At 23.1% G+C, this 19,963-nt stretch overlaps 2 protein-coding genes across 2 annotated transcripts; one reads left to right on the forward strand and one right to left on the reverse strand.

Moving 5' to 3' along the window:
• Nucleotides 1-675: 675 nt before the first annotated feature.
• Nucleotides 676-2,693, forward strand: LOC129605793 (probable enoyl-CoA hydratase). Its single transcript, XM_055515740.1, has 5 exons — nucleotides 676-708; nucleotides 780-1,084; nucleotides 1,144-1,292; nucleotides 1,352-1,841; nucleotides 1,898-2,693. The coding sequence occupies exons 2-5, from the start codon at nucleotides 796-798 to the stop codon at nucleotides 2,008-2,010; spliced, it is 1,041 nt and encodes a 346-aa protein (XP_055371715.1). The 5' UTR covers nucleotides 676-708; nucleotides 780-795; the 3' UTR covers nucleotides 2,011-2,693.
• A 427-nt stretch (nucleotides 2,694-3,120) lies between these two features.
• On the reverse strand, nucleotides 3,121-18,956 carry LOC129605798 (acyl-CoA Delta-9 desaturase-like). The gene is made up of 5 exons (XM_055515748.1): nucleotides 18,879-18,956; nucleotides 6,643-7,185; nucleotides 6,417-6,539; nucleotides 6,170-6,355; nucleotides 3,121-6,087 (listed from the first exon to the last, which is right to left on the reverse strand). The coding sequence occupies exons 2-5, from the start codon at nucleotides 7,128-7,130 to the stop codon at nucleotides 5,769-5,771; spliced, it is 1,116 nt and encodes a 371-aa protein (XP_055371723.1). The 5' UTR covers nucleotides 7,131-7,185; nucleotides 18,879-18,956; the 3' UTR covers nucleotides 3,121-5,768.
• Between the last annotated feature and the right edge of the window lie 1,007 nt (nucleotides 18,957-19,963).

Consider the following 19,963-nt stretch of genomic DNA (forward strand, 5'->3'; position numbering starts at 1 on the left):
TTTTTACGTTTAATTTTTAGAAATTTGTTTAAAAATTGAAAAATTGTTTTAAAGCATGCGATAAGGAACTAAAACGTTAATTTAGTTGTTTTTGACGTTTTATGGAAACGTCAATCATATTTGTTCAATAAAAATGTCACACAGCACAATTTCTGATGGAATGCAAACATCACATTTTCCCGTCGCAAATTATCACTAAATTAAAAATTGGCTGTTCGTCGCTCAAAACTTCCACAAAAAATTGATGATGACCATCCTCCTTTTACAAGATCAGATAGTAAATCTCATGCGAATACAGTAAATTCTATTGTCAGATAAAGTAAATGTCGTCGCATATGTATGAACACCTAGCATGAATAACAAATAACCCGGATATTTTTGCACAACATCAAAGTATACGTATGTTAAAATTAATACAAGCTGTCAAAAAATTAAATAATAATTTTTATTGAAATAACTCTCTTAAAACCTAATTAATGTTATTCTTTTCAATAATAAGATAAAAATTTAATTCTATTCCGTGTAGAACCTTATAGGTTAAAATAATCTGAATTTCAAAGAATATCGTAATTTCAAGTATGACTACTGAATAACTCTGAAATTCAACTGTAGAGGGTACACATAAATTAATGTCTAAATAGTGGCTGCGTTAAAACAAAAACATATGTTTTTGACATTTTAGTCTGGTGGAAAATTGTATTTATCAGGGTAATTTTTATATTTTGCTTTATACTGTATTACTATCCACAATATATTTTGATATTTTGATTTACATTAAGATTTCTTACACAAATAATGATGCTTAGAAATACCTTAAAAATATTATCACAAAAAATTAAATTGCCAAATGCATCAGAGAGCGTTCGAAATCTACATAAAGCTACTGCTGTATTTGCCAAAAAGCCGGCAGGAGAAAAATCTAGTGACGTAAAAGATTCAAATGAAAATAAAGAAGAAGCAAGTCAACCAACGCCTCCGCCACTAATTTTAGTTGAAGCAGATGGTCCCATAACTTTAATAGGCATAAATAGACCTGATCATAGAAATGCTGTTAATGCTGATACTGCTCATGCTCTATGTGAAGGTATATTGATTCATCAAAATTTTTTATCGAAATCTTATTACGTTATTAATGAATTTTAGCGTTTTCTAACTTCGAAAATAATGAAGAATCTACTATAGCCGTTTTGTATGGAGTGGGAGGGTCTTTCTGTTCAGGATATGACATTCATGAATTAGTTTCCGGGGATAATATTAGCACTGATTTACTAATGTTACAAGAAGGATCTGTGGTACGAAATTTGGATATTTAATTATTTAATATTTGCGTAATTAACATGATAAAAAATAGGGACCGACCAGAAGACATTTAAAAAAGCCCGTAATATGTGCTATCAATGGTTATTGTGTTGCAAATGGCTTAGAATTGGCTTTAATGTGTGATCTTCGTGTTATGGAAGAAAGTGCCACTTTAGGGTTCTTTAACAGACGTTTTGGTGTGCCAATAATTGACGGTGGTACTGCAAGATTACCCTCCATGATAGGTTTTTCAAGAGCTTTAGATTTAATTTTAACTGGTCGACAAATCAATGCTTCGGAAGCTCATCAAATGGGCTTAGTAAACAGAGTAGTCGCTACTGGAACTGCTTTAGGTCAAGCAGTGAACTTAGCTGGTTCAATAGCGAAATTTCCTCAAGCTGCATTGAATCATGACAGAAATTCTTTATATTCGGCTACTTTTGAATCACACAATTTTAATCAAGCTATACAAAACGAAATAATGTACACAAGCAAAGAAATTCTAGAAGAAATGGAAATAGGAATCAAAAAGTTTAGCGAAGGTAAAATACACAACAGATAACTTGTTTTAAAAATAATACATGTATTATAATTTAAGGTAAAATACGAGGTACAGGTACCGAAAATGTTAAAGAAAAATCTATGGCAGACTGGGAAAAAGAAGAAATTGCAAAAGAGGAAGAAACAAAAAATAAGGATAAAAATAATTAAATACTCTTATAGAAATAATTAAATAATAAATTATTTAAAAAAGAACAAAATTTTTCAAAAAGAAGTCAAAACGACCAAAACTGTATGCTCATTTAATTTTTTGCCACATCTTCGAAATAAAACTTAATTCCGTGAAATTCTAAAAATCCATTTCATAATTTTTCAATAAAATATTTGCCAATATGAAAATTAAATGAGCCTTATAATTTTTGAGCTACAACTTTAAACTTAGCACATACTAAAAAATCACTGCAGTCGTTCAGTATGGAGTAAGGGAATTATTTTGTGCAGAACATGGCATTTATAAATTGGCTTCCTTGAGAAATATTACCAAGGATTTACCAAGCTTACAAAAAGGATCTGACTCTTTATACATATTTTTTTTAAAACACCGTTTATAATTTTTGAGCTACAAAATAAAAATACATTTCATCAATATTTTTTACGACCACTCTATGTGAATTAAAATTTATAAGTTACGCTACACTGTAGTCTTGTATCCAAACACGAATTTTTATTTTATAAATACATACATATCCAAAGTTTTCAGTTCTATCCAGAAAATCAATCATATAGGTTTTTTTGCTCATTTGCAGTGAAACTTACCCAAGTTCAATAATTTAACTTGATGTTTGTATGTATGCGCATATGTATGTATATTTATGTACATATTATAACGTTTGTTAATTTCTGCATTTAAATTTGGTTTAATTTTGAGAAATTCCTCAACCTTAATAAATTTTTTAAAAATTTAATGCTTAATTAAGAGAAAAACTCAAATTTTTTCTTTACATTTTAGGGAGGTGTATAGAGTTCTAATACATTTTACAATATGCAGGCAATCTATTAATCTATGCAACTTATAAAAGGAAGTGTAATAGATTTTTATTAAGTTTTCTTTGCATTGACATGCAGCAGTAGTGCAAACATTTCAACTAACAAATTGAATGTCTCTTTCTTTAAAAAACTTCTGAGTAAAGCTATCAAATATGTACATATATGCATATGATTTAAATACGAGTACTATATTAAAAACCTGTTTTACAATGTGGAACTCAAATATTTATTCAAATACCTACATAATAATGTAAAACTGAAAAAAAATGTTAGTTCTTTATACTGTTTTTATTATTTATTTCATATCTTTGTTTATTTTGACAACAGTCATCACAGGGCATTTAAAACTAAAAAAAAGTAGCAAAGTGCTACTTTATAGAATGTATTTCATTTTAATAATAAAGAACAATGTTAACAATTTAAGCAGGATATTTTTGGTACTGTGGCTTGAACTCATTCAATATAAACTTATATGTTACATGATAGTTTTGATTTACATACAAAAATATAATTAGAAAAATAATTAATGGTAACATTCTATTGATATTGGTATATTAAAATTATAATAAATTTCTATATTTAATTTTATTTTTGATTTTTTTTTTGTTGGAATTAATTAAAGAATGTAACTACTTTATATTTGTTAAATATGTATTGTATTTAAAATTATTAATTTTCAGTGTAATGAATTAATTCTTAAATTCTTTTTTAAAATATTGATGATTCAATTTTATAAGTAATTTTTATTTTATTTAAACCATTTATCCATTTTGGCTGGTTTCAAAAAAATCATCAAAAAAGTTTATATTGTATGGTATTTGCTATGAAAAAGAAGCTGTTGAATGCAAATTATTCACATTTCCGTAATAATTATAAAATATTTAATTTTTTGCCTTTTTAAAGTCCATTAGAAGATTTTGAGACGACCTTTAAGTATATTTTACATGTAGGATTCCAAAGCGAATATTTTGTATAATGCATTTTGCTTGCGACTTTTGCATTCAACATCTAATTTTTTACATGTAAGAACGTTTTTTTAAAACGATTGCATCAATATTTGTTATTCTTATAATATAAAATACATAGTAAAATAAAATGGACGACATAAATGTAATTTACAATTATTATATAAAAATAACAGATGAAATTCTATTTTAAAAAAGTTTTTAAATATTTTCATTTGATATGATTTTCTCAGACATATTTACGTTAACAAGAAGAGATTTATTTTGTTCAAAAACTGTTTTTAAAGTTATTAGGTATAAAAAGTTTTATTATTTTTTATTATTTGGAACAATCTTGTATTTAAAATTTGAATTTATATAATTTAGTTGTGATTTATACCTTACATAATATAAAAAATTATATTTTTCTTATATGTATAAATAAAAAAAAACTTTATTTCGCAAAATGAAAAAAAAAAAACCAATTTTCCCGTATTGTTCGACTTATGTATGTATGGCATAAACCACACTTAAAGTTATTTGATTTGCATTGAAAATATTTAAAACCCGATCCAAGTAGAGTTGCGTTTTCTATTTAAAAAATAGTTAGCATACATAATATTATAATTAAATAATATTTTCAATTTAAAATAATTGTTTATTTTTTTTTATAGTTTATTCTAAAATTAATATTGAGTAATTTTGTGTTTTTCTTTTACATCTATGATTTTTTTTTTTCAATAAAACGAAACCCATTTTCAAATTAATTATTTTAACATGAATATAATTTTCTTCTTATTGTTAATTTTAATAAATTTCTACCCATTTTCAGCAATTTTGTAAAAATATAATAATTTACAATTTATATTTTTAAACAATACTATAAAGTATGTTTAATTTTTATTATTGCAACATTTTTTCTGCAATTTTCAATTACAAAATTAAAATTTTTTTAATTTTTAATGTCTATTTATTACTAAGCTAAATATAATAAATAAAATTCAATGAAATGATCAAGAAATGAAATAAAAAAAAAAAGATATTGTAATGTTAAATGTGATACATGTACGTATAGATAATTTTTAAAAAATAATAAATTTACCAAGAATTTTTCAAATAAAAGATAACATTATTATTTTTCAATGTAAACATTTAATTTCCTTGTTTTTAGAAGTGATTTCACTTTAATATCAAAATTTAAATATATGTATTAAATGATAACATAATTTTCATTAATTGAAACAAAATATGAGTTAAGAAATTAAAACTTAAATCACTTTAAATTCATAAAGCGTTAAAATAAACTGTTTCTTTAAATGAGAATTCCGAAATGAATAATTCATTTAGAAATAGTAAGGCTACTTACTATAACTACTGCTAAAATTTCGTGATGTTTTTTTATTAGGTAATTTAAAAATTATTGTTATTATTATAACTTTATGTGTATAAAGTATTATAGTTATAAATATATACATCAAAATTGATATTTTAATAAAATTTCTGCTTTTTTCTTTTTAAGCAATCTCACCGAAATTGTTGAATCTAAAAAAAATATTGTTTTTCTATAAATCAAAGTTTTGGTAGAAAAATTATACCAAATACTTTAATTAAAATTGATTGAGTTTTTTTAATTAAATTTTTAACCATATTGTGTACGTGTTTTTTTTATGTTTTTTAATATTTTTATCGTCTCTATATAACATTCTTTCAACATTTTATAATATAATTTTATAATATAAATAGTAATGCAGTTGTTTCTATCATTTTTTTATTTTGTTTAAGGTTGTTAATGTTTTGTTTGGCTGACGTTATATAGAAAATTAGAAAAAAATCTTAACTCTATTAATAATTTTAATCCATCTATTAAAAAGCACTTAGCTTTTAAAGTCTATAATGAAAAAATACATTATGATTTATACATATCTGATTTGTTTTTTCAATTTAATTAAAATAGTTTTGCTTTACAGTAAAAATTAATTACATATCTTTTTTATTTATAATTATAGCATTATTTACTTCCTCTATTGATTGATCTCTATCACCCCAGCCCCATAAATGATGTGTACCGTCACCTGTACGATCTACACGTTTTTTAATAATATCAGTTGATACTGTTTTTAAATCATAAGCCCAACCAATTTTTGCAAAGAAATCAATAAATGCTGTTGTAATATTTAGACGATAATTTCCTAATTCAGCAGTTTTATAATCCCAAGGAAATACATGATGATAATTGTGCCATCCCTCACCGAATGCAAGAGCTGCAACATGTGAATTTTCTGATGGATTAATATCTCTGAAAAGAAGAAAATTTATTTATTAATAAAGATTGTCGTCATTCAAATTTTAATTTTCAATGCATTTGTTCAAATACTTACTTGTCATATGGTTTGCCACCGAATTTATGAGCAGCACTATTGACTAGCCAAGTTACATTTAAAGTAAATGTATATCTAAACATTGTTGCAACAAACCATGAATTTGCAAATGTTTCTCCCCAAAAGTAACAAGGAATAAATGTAGGTAAAATGAAACAACCGATCGGCATTAAAATCATGTAATGTCTATAATATTATTAAAAAAAATTAGAATCATTTTTTCATTACTAAAGAGAAAACATCTTACTTCTTTTGGAACATCAAAATGGGATCGTTATATAAATCGGATAAATCTAATCCTTTTCCTTTTTCCTTAACTTCCGGATGTTTTTTACATAAGAGCCAACCAACATGCGAAAAGAAGAAGCCCCTATGAATTTTGTTTTAATTAATAATTATATTTGCTTTTGATAATATTACATAAATTATATGTACAAAAAATATTTAATTTTAATGGGAATTCATTTAATTACCTTGTTGCATTATGAGGATCTGCATCTGTCTCAGAATACTTATGATGTACTCTATGATCTCGAGCCCAATGAATAGCTGCATCTTGAAATGCAATTGTATTAAATATCATTAATATTAATCTTAATGGCCATTTTGCTTTATAAGATCTATGAGCCCATAAACGATGTGCACCAGCCGTTATACCTAATCCAGCTACAAGATGTAAAAAGGAAGCAAACAATACCGTGTACCACATTGCTGAAGTTAATGCCAACCATGCACCATATAAAGCGGCGAGATGTAAATATGTAAATGCGATTATATTACGCCAAACCAAGTGTAGTTTTCTCTTTTCAGCATATTTGTGTACTTTAATATCCTTAACTAATCCACCATCGATTGTTTCAGCATCTTGTTCCATTAATACTCCTGTCGTTTCGATATTTCTTTTAGTTTTATTTTCAGCCTCTGATGGAGGTTGAGTTGCAGTTGTAGCGTTTGGTGCCATTTTATATTTTTTTTTGTTTTATTTTTATTATTTCTTCTATTTACATATAAAATAACTAAAAAGAAATAAAAAAAAACAAAATTTCATAAAATTAATAAAATTATTTCAACATAAATTGACATTTATGTACATTATGTATATTAAAATTTTAGTAATATCGAGAATTTTTGTAAACTGTATACATACATACATATGTAAATGTATGGACTTCAAAACAAAATTCAAATGAAATGAATTTTGCCTCATAATTTAAAGTAATATTATGCAAGATTTAAAGTAATATTTTATGCAAGATTTTTCTTACTACAAGCACCACTGGAAGAGTATAAAAAATTCAAAATAAAGTCTTTAACAATTTTTCATAGTATTGTTAACACTTAAACGATAATGCAATATGTACAAAATTAAAAAATTTACTGAAATTTAATTAAAAGAATTAAAATTAAATGCTAATTAATTTTTTTATAAAACTTGAATATGCTCAAAAATAGTTTTTATATACATACATGTGTACATATGTATTATATAATTTAGGAACGCAATAATTTGACATGTCATGTGTAAAATAATTTCAACCAAAAAATTTTTTCAATTAATTATTATTACAAGTCTATATTAAGAATTTTTACAGTTTTCGTGCTTAAAATACTAGACATCAAATTAAAATGTTAAAGCAAAGTATTGTTTCGCTTCGTCAATAAGAAAATCATATAACTTTCTTTATTTAAGTATAATAAATTTCGTTTTAATTTTAAATTCAATATCTATAAATAGATGACTATCATCCTACGCTAATTGCAATCGAATGCTTTTATAGAACACTATAAAATTTAATTAAAATTCTTCTTTGATTTATAATTGTTATTATGTTACTAAATTTTTTATAACATAGAAAAAAAAAACTAAGTAAGTAAGTAATAAATAATAATCGAAAGAATATTTTTAAATCAATATTACATACTTACATATGTACATATTTTTATTTAAATATTCAAATAATTAGTATTCAAATTAAAAATTACATGGTGATGCTAGTTTTAATAAAATTAAATATTCTTGAATAGGAAAACGAAATAATTCTTACATTTGAATTTTAAAATATTTCCAGTTGCAATAAAGAAAACAATAATGTGTAAAAAGTAGTTGTTATATTTGCATTTCGCAACATAAAACAAATACTGATGTACACATACATAAGTAATTTTGAATAATACAGATACATACATACATACATACATATTTATAAATGGCAAACATAAGATTTCACATAATTGTGAAAAGTAAAATATTTTAATTAAGAAAAGATGTATGAAAAATCGTATAAGTATAACAAAATTTTCCCAAAAATTCATCCGCCTAAATATATGCATTTTCAACATTTCGATAATTTTAAATAATCAGTGTAGTTAAATAGCGTATAATTTTCTTAAATGAATATTAATTTTCATTTTATTTGATAAGAGAAAAAAATATCTTATCAAAATTGTTAAATTAGAAAATTTTTATAACGTGTACGTGGCCAACAGAAGATTTTTTTAATTAACAATAGTAATTTATTTATAATACTTAATGTATGTAGGTGCATATATTAAATTTTCGATATTGATAAAATTATATTAAGCCCATAAATAAATAAATACAAATTAATTTTAATTAAATTTCATATTTCAATATTTAACAAATAATATATTTGAAATACTACGTGTGCAAATAAGGCACATAGATAGATATATATAGATAGCACATAGATATATATATGTATATGTATTTGCAATATATTTTCTGAATTTTTTTAAGGTAATTCTTTTAAAATTCTTTTATTAAAATTTAAAATAGCTTTTAATATAAAAAGAAATTCAAATGACCCACACAGAGTATACATTTTTTAATTTTTAATATTTATTTCACAAAAATAATTTGTGTTTTAATAAAATAATCTTTTTTGTTAAAATATATACACAGCCCATCTCTTATTGTCTGAACAAGGTTTATTTTATACAATTCTCATGAGGAATTCTATTTTTAGTTAGAATTATACGGTTACGTAATTGTTAAATCAATGAATAGATAATTTAATTATAAATTTTGTTTAATTAAGAACAAAGGATTTGGGTTTTATTTTACACATTGAATATTAGAAAATTCTCTTTAAATAAAAAAAAATTAAATTTTTGTTTCATTACAATGCATCAGTGCATATAATATGTACATACATATGTAAGTACATATTCTTAATAGAAATTCTAAAAATACTAATTACATTCCGAAACAAAAGAAATAAATTACAAGTTTACGATTACTTAATTGAATTTGCATTTCAAAAATTTGTTCATCTTCGTTTAATTTAAAAAAAAAAGCAATGAACACATTCTCTTTTTTAAATATGAAAAAATTTGTAATTAGTATGAGGTTACTCTTCATTATTACAAATTTTTTTTCTTACCGACAAAGCACATAATCGGAATTCAGTCAAAATAATTTATTTATATTATTTATAATTATGTATGCATGGATGTGTATCATATTGCAACAATATTAAATCCTTTATCTCCTTTTAAAAATGCAAACCCATCACATTCACTAAGTACATTATACTTAATTGCAAAATTCAAGTGAATTAAATTAAAAAGAATTGAAAAATTTCAATTTTTTTTTTAAATTACAAGGTACAAGATTTTTTTTTTCTTTGTCAAAAAATCCAATAAATTTTGATAAAGAAAATTTTTTATGATATACATTTGACCTAAATCCATATGTATATACACATATGAACATATTATGTACAATTAGGTATGCACGATGTATACGTGTGTATGTATGTACATATAAGTAAATTCAAATATCACAGGAAATCCTAATCGGATAATAAAATAAAAAATCTTATTAAGAATGTCTTTTAATTAGCAATAAATTGTAAGTATGTAATTGTTTTTTTGTGTAAAAATTGCATATATTTTTTGAATAACAAATTAAGTATTTTAAATTTTTCTAACTATTTATATGAAATAAATATATTTTTTACTTAACCGATTAGTAAAAATATGCTTTTTTTCAACGAGAACTTATTTGAGTTTTTCTATTTTTTTTCTCTCTCTTATTTTTCTTCTTTTGAATCTAATTTGATCTAGATATTGAAATTTCATCATACCATTCTCGATAAGTATACCATCATTATAATGTCAATATAAATTTTTACACAAACACATACATTATATATATATGTATATATTTAATTATAGGTTACATTAGAAACTGAATGATTGCATATATACGAGTATATTTATCTATATACTTATACACGTATATATATGTATGTATATATTTATTATCCTTAATACTGCACCAAATTAATATGTAATGTAAAATTTTTGTTCTAGTTAGTTCTTTCTCTAGTTAATATTTCATTTTTTTTTTATTTTACTTCTACTTATTTTTTTTTTTTGATTTTTCGTCGTATTTTAATGAGCAGCGTCCTTTTTTTTTTTAATTTTTAATCATATTTTGGTAAAAGTACAAAATTTTTGTTTTTCAATATTAAATTGAATAAAATTTCACTTTTCAAATGATTATGCAATAAAATATTTTCAAATACATAAATAAGAATTTTTACTTAAAATTTTATAAAATGATATAAGAGTAGAGTTATAGGAACTTTTCAATCTATTTTTTATAATAAAAACTTGTTTCTTAAATTTTACTCTTAATTTATTTTTTTTTAAATATCTTCAATTTCATGTTGAACAAATTAAATTTTTTTAATTTTGTTTTTTATTCATTTATTTTCTTTACATATTATTTCGCAAAATAATTAAGTAACTTGAATTTTAATATTTTGCTTCTGTTTTCTTAATATTATACTCAAAAAAAAAAACAATTGTTTTTAAGTAAAATGACTAAATACTTTGAAATATAAAATGATACTGATTTTGCAGATACATGGTTCTTCGTTTCTACGTAATTTTTTTTTTCTACATACCTTACATGTGTATCTATTTTATCTACGTATCTCTTTACATTTAATGTTGAATAAGCTGTTCAATTGTATATATACACTAAGTTAAATATATATATGTATGTATGTATAGAGAAATCGAAAAAGGATCTACCTTTCATACCAAATAAAATATTGTACTTGTATACAAAGAAAAAAATAAGTATTCATGTATATACTTACATAAACGCATTTATTTTATATATTATATTTAAATGGAAAGTCCTTTTAATATATATGCATACATATGTACATTAAAAAAATGTATATACATATAAATATAGAAAATTAAAGAAATAGATTTTCCTAAAGAAGCTATATACAATATACTATAATTAAAATATATAATAAGTAGAAGTTATTATAGGCATAATTGTATGTGTATATATAATAAAATATAGAGAGGTTTTTGTATGGATCAACATGGTAGTGAAAGAAACAAAAATCATATGACTTACATTATTAGGTATTTTATTATAATTGTATATTTTTGTAACATTATACATACTTAACATTGTACTACGTAATTATTATAATAAGTGTATTAAAAAAATGAATTTCTTCAAAAATTAAAAAAATATTGAGTGTTTTCAAAAATTTTTCTTGATTCAAAATTCAATTAACTTTATGAATGCGTAAGTATACTGAAAACTTTTATTTATTTTTATTTAAAAACTTTTGTTTAATTTTGTCTATCACAAAAAATTAAAATTCGATTATGAATTTTTTATAAGAATAGATTGGCAACATTTAGGCTTTTGACTGATTTAGTACAATATAGTTATACATATATATATATTTGTAAACAGCAGAAAAAATCTTTTTTCAAAAACCTAATTAATTTTATCCACCTTCACTTTTCAATCTAGCAACATCGAAACTGTAACGTTGCTAGAAATGATAACACCGCTCACGAACTCATTTAATAAATATTAAGCTTTTTTTCAGTTTCATTTCAATTGGGTACGTAATTGGATACGTAAGTGTAATCTAAAATTGTCTAATAAATTTTTGAGAAACAAGAAATTTAACTTAATTGAAATACCAAAATTATGAATTAAATTTTGATTTATTGTGTTTAAACATTTTTAAAAACAAGTAGGTTCATATAATAGGTACATACTGAAATATTTTTCAATAAAAAAAATTTTTGTTAAACTTGAAACGTAAGATGAACTTAAGATATTTTAAGTAACTACAAATAACGAGGGCTAAATTTTTATAAATAACTGTAATCTTAAATAAAACCTTGTTGAATATGAGAATCTAAATTAAATCTTATTGTATATTGAGTTTTTAATTGAAAATTAATTTTTAATATTGTGAATTAAGAATTACTATGAAATTTACACGCATCGTTTGGATATTAAATTGAGTATACGATGAAATTTTCAAAATTGGAAAATAATTTTTAAAACTAGGTATAGTAGGTACAAAAAAACATCGGCAGCAAATATAATGTATGTAGAACATAGAAATTTTAACTACTTATACATATTTACTTTTTATTCTCTTTACTTCATTCTCAATTTTACTTAAAAATTTTTGGAATTTTTATTCTGACACAAAGTATGCACAATTTTGTGTGTCATTATTATAAGACAAAATCCTTAAGCGTAAGATATAGATATACATATATATATATGTGTATACCCCCACATACATATTCATATAACGTAAAAATTCTAAGAAAGTTTTCTTTAAACACTACTTATTTATTTTTCTTTTTAATATTATAGGAATGGTGACGTCAAAGTGTTTATAAGGAAAAATACTAAATTATATTAGATTTTATAATATTAATTAAAACACAATGTGAAATCCTATAAGTGCAATTACCCCTTATTTTAAATTATACTGAAGGATTCTCCACATAAAGAAGGTAAAGGACTAACTATTTTTAAAGAAAAATAAAATTAAGTAATAATTTTGTACACGTACACTTATACTTATGTATAGAAATAGAAGCACAAGTTTTTGATATTTTTTACGTATACAAAATATAAATTAATTTATACGTGTGTGTGTGCGCATATAAATTTAAGAACAATCATATATACATATTATGTACATATAATATATTCTAAAGTATAAAAATAAGTTGTTTTTTCACAAGGTCAGTAATGTCATTTTCTCTTTTAAAAGAAAATTATTTTGTTTTTTATTTTTTTCATTCAAAAATTTTCTTTTACAAACATCTGTATCCTATGCATATTTGCATGTGTAACATTTTGTATATTTTTATTCAGCGGCAAAGAGAATAAAAATAGTAATATTTATATAGGGTAACAACATATTAAGCATGACATAAAAATGCAAATTCAACAGATTCTCATCCTATACATAATTATTGTACATAAATTCGTATGCATGTGTTTAACGGTAAAGTGTTTGTATGTATCTACATTTATTTGCAAGTGGGGAAATATATGTACATAGATAAATTTTAGAAGCAATAACTTATTTAAATACGTACATACATACATATGTATGTACTATAATGTATTAACAGTTTCAAAATTTGGACTGGGTATCATGCAGATTCGTATAGAAGAGCACAAAAAATATATTTCTACATACACATGTTTGTATGCATAATGTTTGTATTTACAGACCGCGGTAGCATGAGCATCAAGCAGAAGCACAATAATTGACAAAAAAAATTGTTCTGAAAATAAAAATCTAATTCGGAAATAATTTCTATCCTTAGGTAAATTGTAGATTTGTACAACAACACGACTGCGTATACGGATGTATTGTGCCCCTCCTCTGAGTGCGAGGCATGCCCTACAACACCAATTCTCCAGAACCACTTAACCACTTATAAAAGTCCACTTAATTTATAAAAATTCTCCAGAAAAAAAGAATGGGATCTTAAAACATAAAATATTACTTTTAAATCAAGTTATAATGCACAATCTTGGCTAAACAGCACGATTCCACGAAAAAAACAATATTAAAACAAATTTTCAAAAATTTTTAAAGTCAGTTAGTTGATTAAAATTGTGTTCAAGCCTTATTAATGTTGTTACATACAATGCATACTTAGAATGTACATGCTTACATAGTTAGGTATCTATTCGAATTTAGCTCAAAAAGTTTTGTTATACAATTAATTTTACATAATATTTATTAATTAAAAGTACTTACTAACTCTTACTTGCAACCTAAATTCTATTTTAAAACTAAAAAAGCATAAATAACACGTACGAGTAATACCTCTAAATGTGCACGTAAGAAATGTCTAAATGCATAAATACAATTTATACTTACATGCATACACAAGAATGTGTCTAAATGTTATACTAATGTGTGTACATACTAGCTTACTTAAGAAAGTTTGCAACAATTTAATAACAAGAAAAAACGATAAACATAACATTCTAATAAGAAAATAATACCGACAATTATTGTATAACTTATATTTTTATTGTATAAAAATATGTGTAAAGCTACATATTTACGTATGAGTGTATAAATATTCCTAAACAAATAAATATACTATGCAAACAACCGGCAAGCCAACAAGCCGGCTTGTTTATTGTGTACACGTTATGTACGTTCATACATTAAGGAAGCATAACAGCATAATTTCTTTTAAATATGGGTGATGTGTACAATATTCAGATGTGTACACTTAAATACAAACATACCAACATTCATTGAAGGGTTGAGGAACTTTTATGTATACTTAACATAATAATATATGTAATATTTTACCAAAATTTGTTTACGTATTAGTTTTCACTTAAAAATGTGTTAGTAAATTCAATTGTAAACAAAAGTGTTATAGCTATTGAGAACAGAAAGCTTTTATTAAAACTTTTATGATACAAAATTACTGTTGTTACCGGCTTTTTTTTGTTTTCTGACATTCAAGTTACGTACAGTTTCATAAGTATGTATGAAACAAATACCAACATACATCCTTATTTACCTATATTTATACTCTTGCTGTTATTTAATATTTCTCCAATTCTACTAAAATTTTTATTGAGAGTGGCGTGATTTATCACGCGATTCTCATTTGCTCATATTAATGACTCGTTATGTTGTTTTGTTATTTTTTTTTTTAATAAGTTGTTATATATTCATGAGACGTTTATAATCACAAAATAAAACAAAATCGATGTTATTTCTTTTAAAAATATTTGTGTTGATAATAGGGGATGAAAAAATAATTTTTATTTCTGAGATTTTAAACAAAACAAAAGTTATTTTCGTTTGTGACATAAGAGGCAGCTATTTGTTTTTTATTAAAATTAATTTTGCATTAAGAATTGACGCCAAATAAATATTTATAAAAGAATGTTTAATGTTATAACTCGTATGAACATAAGTATCTAAGTACAATTTTAAGAATTGTGTAATTGTGACGTGGAATTATTATTAAACGTTGTCACAATTATTCTTATTGTTGGTTTTAGCGCCAAATTACATATTATGAACTACCTACGTGCATGAAATTAATCATATTTTATTGAAAGTCATAAATACTCTTAGGCGTTTTCATAAATTCAATATATCGCGCTGTATACTGAAATCTACTATATTATAAGCTACCAAATTCATCATGTTATGTTTTTGCACTATTTCGTTTTGCAGTATCGGATTTATGAAAATCTCTATAACATACAAAAATATTTATTTATTTTATTTGAATTTTCAATTTAATGAGGATTTTAATTTAATTGCAATACCAATTGTTTTTCTCGCCAATATTTTTAATAAAATTTTAAAAAAACATGTGATAGAAAACATTGGCAATGAAATTTGACTAAATTTAGTTACCGTGTACATTTAAAGAGTGGACAATTGATAATATTAGTTTACTGACGCGAATTTTATAAAAATAAATAAACCAGTCGGATCAAATCATCACTTAATTCGTTCATGATTTGATAATTGATACATTGCGCAATTCACAATATATGTAAATATGTATGTACATATGTATATATGTAGGTAAATATAATATTTGATTAAAAGTCACCTGTTTTGTTTTTACTTTACATTCTTACATACTTATGTAAGTATTTAAATCCCAAAATTATTTTTAAGCTACATTTAAATTTATTTTTTTGTTAACATGATATTTTTATTCTAAAAACCGAATCAAATTTGAAATATCATTTGAAGTTTTAAATATTTTTTATCAAATAACGAATTCTTTCGATTGTTAAATATTCTAAACCTGTTTTAACCTATAATAGAGCTTTTACAACCAAAAAAAATAAATAAAGAATTTGGTAAATCTTTGAATTAAAAAGAAAATAAAAAAATTTTTTTTCTCAAATGTTATTAACAAGCTTAAAGAAAGCGAACAAGAAGAAAAAACAAAAGAAAATCAATTTGACCATTCTTTAGTGACCATTCAAAATAGCATTGAATTTTAAATAATTCGATTTTCATTAAGAAGTTACATATGTATATCGTAACTTCCACAACTAGTTTCATTCAATTCAAACTAAAATTTTATTTTAGAAAGTTAAATTCTTTTTAAATCAAAAATTAATACAAAACTGAGCCAGTTTCAAATCCGAACAGACTATTCAAAATAAGTAACTCAATTTTATCTCCATAATTTTTTGCAAATTTTAATTTTATTTATTCGCAAAAAGAAATCACCAAATTAAAATATGTATGTACGTAATACATAGTATGTATGGTTATACTAACGTAAATAAACACAAACTAGTATTGTATACGTACAATAATTTTCGGAAGCACTAAACAAAAAAAAAAATATGTACATACATAGCAAAAATAAGAAATAATGCGTTCAAGGGTTTACAATAATAATTAATATTAGAGTTAAGTAGGAATATGACCTAGACAAAATGGTGTTTTGAGGTTTTTAAATTTTAACATTAAAAAGCACAATAGCCGAAAGATAATAATTAAAAATTTTATAATGATAATGACTGAGATGAGATTTGTAGTTAAATTAGCTGTTGGTGTCAAATGAAAGATCACAATATTTTTTAAATAAAGTGTGTCTTATTGTTGTTCATACATATGTGAACAATAGAATTTGCAATAATTTTAGTTGTGATTGTTTCATCATTATCTTGAAAACGTATGTTAAGTATTGTGAATAAAAATTTACTTAATTTTATTCGTAAAATATGAGTTGAATTTAGTTTTTTAAAAACAACTAACGTACCTACATATGTACATATTTGAATTTCAAAGACAAAATGTGCAAAATATCATATAAAATTTCTGAAATCTTGAATAAATGGTACATTTATTATACGTACATACATATAGGTATGTATGTAAATAATTAAGATTAATATTTAATGAAAATTAGGTCATAATTACTATATTAAATTTTAAATCACAACAAATTATTTAATGCCTAAATTTATTTGTTCTTGAATTTTGTCCCAAATTAAAATTATCAAATTTTAAAACTGGGGCATAAAATAAGTAGGTCCTATATTTGGTTGTAGATTAAAAATTTCAATTTTTTAAATGTTAAGGCACATATGGGAACATTTTTAAATGGGAAAATAACAAATTTGTAAAAATTTTAAATATATTGCAAAAGGTGCTAACATTACTAATAACCTTACAATTGCTAAAATAACCATTCATGCATATACATATCTATATGTACACATATAAACTAACAACAATTAATTTCCGCGATATCAACCAAAATTATAGTACAGTTAATCTTTCCTAACCAAATGCTATAAAAAATAGTAGTGATGAGGTTTTGCTCAAATTTTACATCACCTTTTTCCCATAAAATAATTTAATTATAAAATTTTTACATTTTTATATAAGATTTAAACAAAATAATGGTCAACATTATTAAATAATGATAATTTTGTCACCTTTATAACGGAATTGGCTAGGTATTATTTCCTCAATTTAAAATTTGGCTAAATTAAGGTTGTCTTTCAAAATTTCCTCAATTATTAAAGCATCTACACTAAATAATATGTAAGTAAATTATTTCTAATAACTTAAATTTTTAATTTTTTCATATTTCCATACATGTGTAGGTATAAAATATACGTTATATGTATGTACACTTTGAAAACTTAGTGACTAAGTTTATATTATTTACATGTAAAATAAATGTATGTACATACGTGTACTTTTTTTTAGGTAGTTGAGTATATTATGTATAATGACATTGAATTGTACATTTCAATGGAATTTTTATATTAAAAATAGTCAAAAAAAAAAATGTGAAATGGATGCAAATTTGAAATATAATGAAAAATATTTGAAATTTTTTTGAGTACCTACAATTTAATATAATAATTATACAAAATTTATAGTTTTTGCTACAATATGCGAATATTACGAGCCAATATTGTCTTATACATACGAGTCATACATATCTTATAATTAAATAGATATACATATATACATACATGTATGTATAATATAAACTTTATCAAAAATTTGAAAGTCCGGACACGCAATCTACTTAATGAACATCTCGCATAAATTTATTTAAATAAATGTGATTATTATTTAGACACATGCTAGTTATTTTTCAAAAACACATTATGAATAAATTTTTTAGTTAAGTAGGTAAGAAATTTTCTAAGAATGATAATTTTATAAAATTATTAAATTGACTTCGAGAAGTTTATTTTATAACTAAGTTAAAAAATTGCATTCTAAACCTATGTCAGAAGTACAAACATAGATGTCTAACAAAAATTAAATCCTAACACTTATTGCTTAATTAATTTGTTTAATTGATAACGAAAATATTTTTAACTTACCTTTTTATATAAATAAATTAATTACTAAATTTCTATAAAATTGTAATCCAAAATTATTTTAAGTTAAATTTTTTTTTTAATTCAATATAAAAAACGATTCTTTACTTTCTTGTTTTGCGATACTTTTTTTTCTAACTAGATAATTTTTTAATTAATTTTAAAACCTCAATTTAAACCAAATGAAAAAATATTTTTTAACAACTTCTTTTCATTTAAATTTTATTTAAAAAAATAAAAACACGAATATTAAATATTTTTTAAAATATTTAAATAAAATAAAAACACACTTTCTTAATAATTTTTTGATCCAAAATGTTTTCCTTATTTTTTTTGTTAGAAGAAGTTGTTAACCGATCGCAGTTTAAATATTGACTGAAACTTGAGACGGTTCTTTAACTCTATTAATATTAAAGCAAAGCTAAATAATCTATGCTGTTGCCGTCGTTGTCGTGTGTTAGTTTTTCTTCCATCACCCGATAAAAATTACTCTTTATTTTTTTTATGGCTTTGTTTTTTTCTTTTGTTGTCGTTTTTATTATTATTTTTGTAATATTTGCAAAAATGAAAGCTTTTTCACTTTGTTATTTCCCCTCGTTGCATGCTTTCTTTCCTATATTTTACTCTTTCTGTTTACAATTTATTAATTCTATAATAATGTTGTATAAGTAGAGAAAAATTATACAGTGTATTATAAAAGAAAATTACCGTTTAATACAAAATTGAAACAAGGCAATTACGTCAATTTTTGAAATAAAACAACTACATATACATAGTAAGATTGTCTACATTAAAATTACTAGTTCTCTATTTGTGTCCTTTATGACCTAAAATCAATCTTAAACTGTTTTTTTTTGTAAATGCTCTTACAGTTTCTGACTGCTGACATCATACTTATATATTTCATGCCGATAAAGTGAAAATTCACAAATTTTTTAATTAAATTTTTATTTTATAAAAATTTGGAACATGATTTTGGATTTTCCCGTTCTGGGGTAGATATACATATATTTTTAGCCGTAAATTTTATAATATCGATTTACATACATATATGTATATTTATAATTATATTATGTATTATGAATTCA

This window comes from Condylostylus longicornis, unplaced genomic scaffold, assembly GCF_029603195.1.
Source record: "Condylostylus longicornis isolate FDR11 unplaced genomic scaffold, ASM2960319v2 ptg000014l, whole genome shotgun sequence".
Taxonomy (NCBI): Eukaryota; Metazoa; Arthropoda; class Insecta; order Diptera; family Dolichopodidae; genus Condylostylus; species Condylostylus longicornis.

What these genes read in the sequence shown, in the direction of transcription:
- LOC129605793 (XM_055515740.1), top strand. Translation starts at nt 796, where the DNA reads ATGATGCTTAGAAATACCTTAAAAATATTATCACAAAAAATTAAATTG. An exon ending in TGCTCATGCTCTATGTGAAG is followed by an intron (nt 1,085 to 1,143) that starts GTATATTGATTC and finishes AATGAATTTTAG; the next exon opens with CGTTTTCTAACTTCGAAAAT. An exon ending in TGTTACAAGAAGGATCTGTG is followed by an intron (nt 1,293 to 1,351) that starts GTACGAAATTTG and finishes GATAAAAAATAG; the next exon opens with GGACCGACCAGAAGACATTT.
- LOC129605798 (XM_055515748.1), bottom strand. Translation starts at nt 7,130, where the DNA reads ATGGCACCAAACGCTACAACTGCAACTCAACCTCCATCAGAGGCTGAA. An exon ending in ATTTTGATGTTCCAAAAGAA is followed by an intron (nt 6,356 to 6,416) that starts GTAAGATGTTTT and finishes ATAATATTATAG; the next exon opens with ACATTACATGATTTTAATGC. An exon ending in GGTGGCAAACCATATGACAA is followed by an intron (nt 6,088 to 6,169) that starts GTAAGTATTTGA and finishes TCTTCTTTTCAG; the next exon opens with AGATATTAATCCATCAGAAA.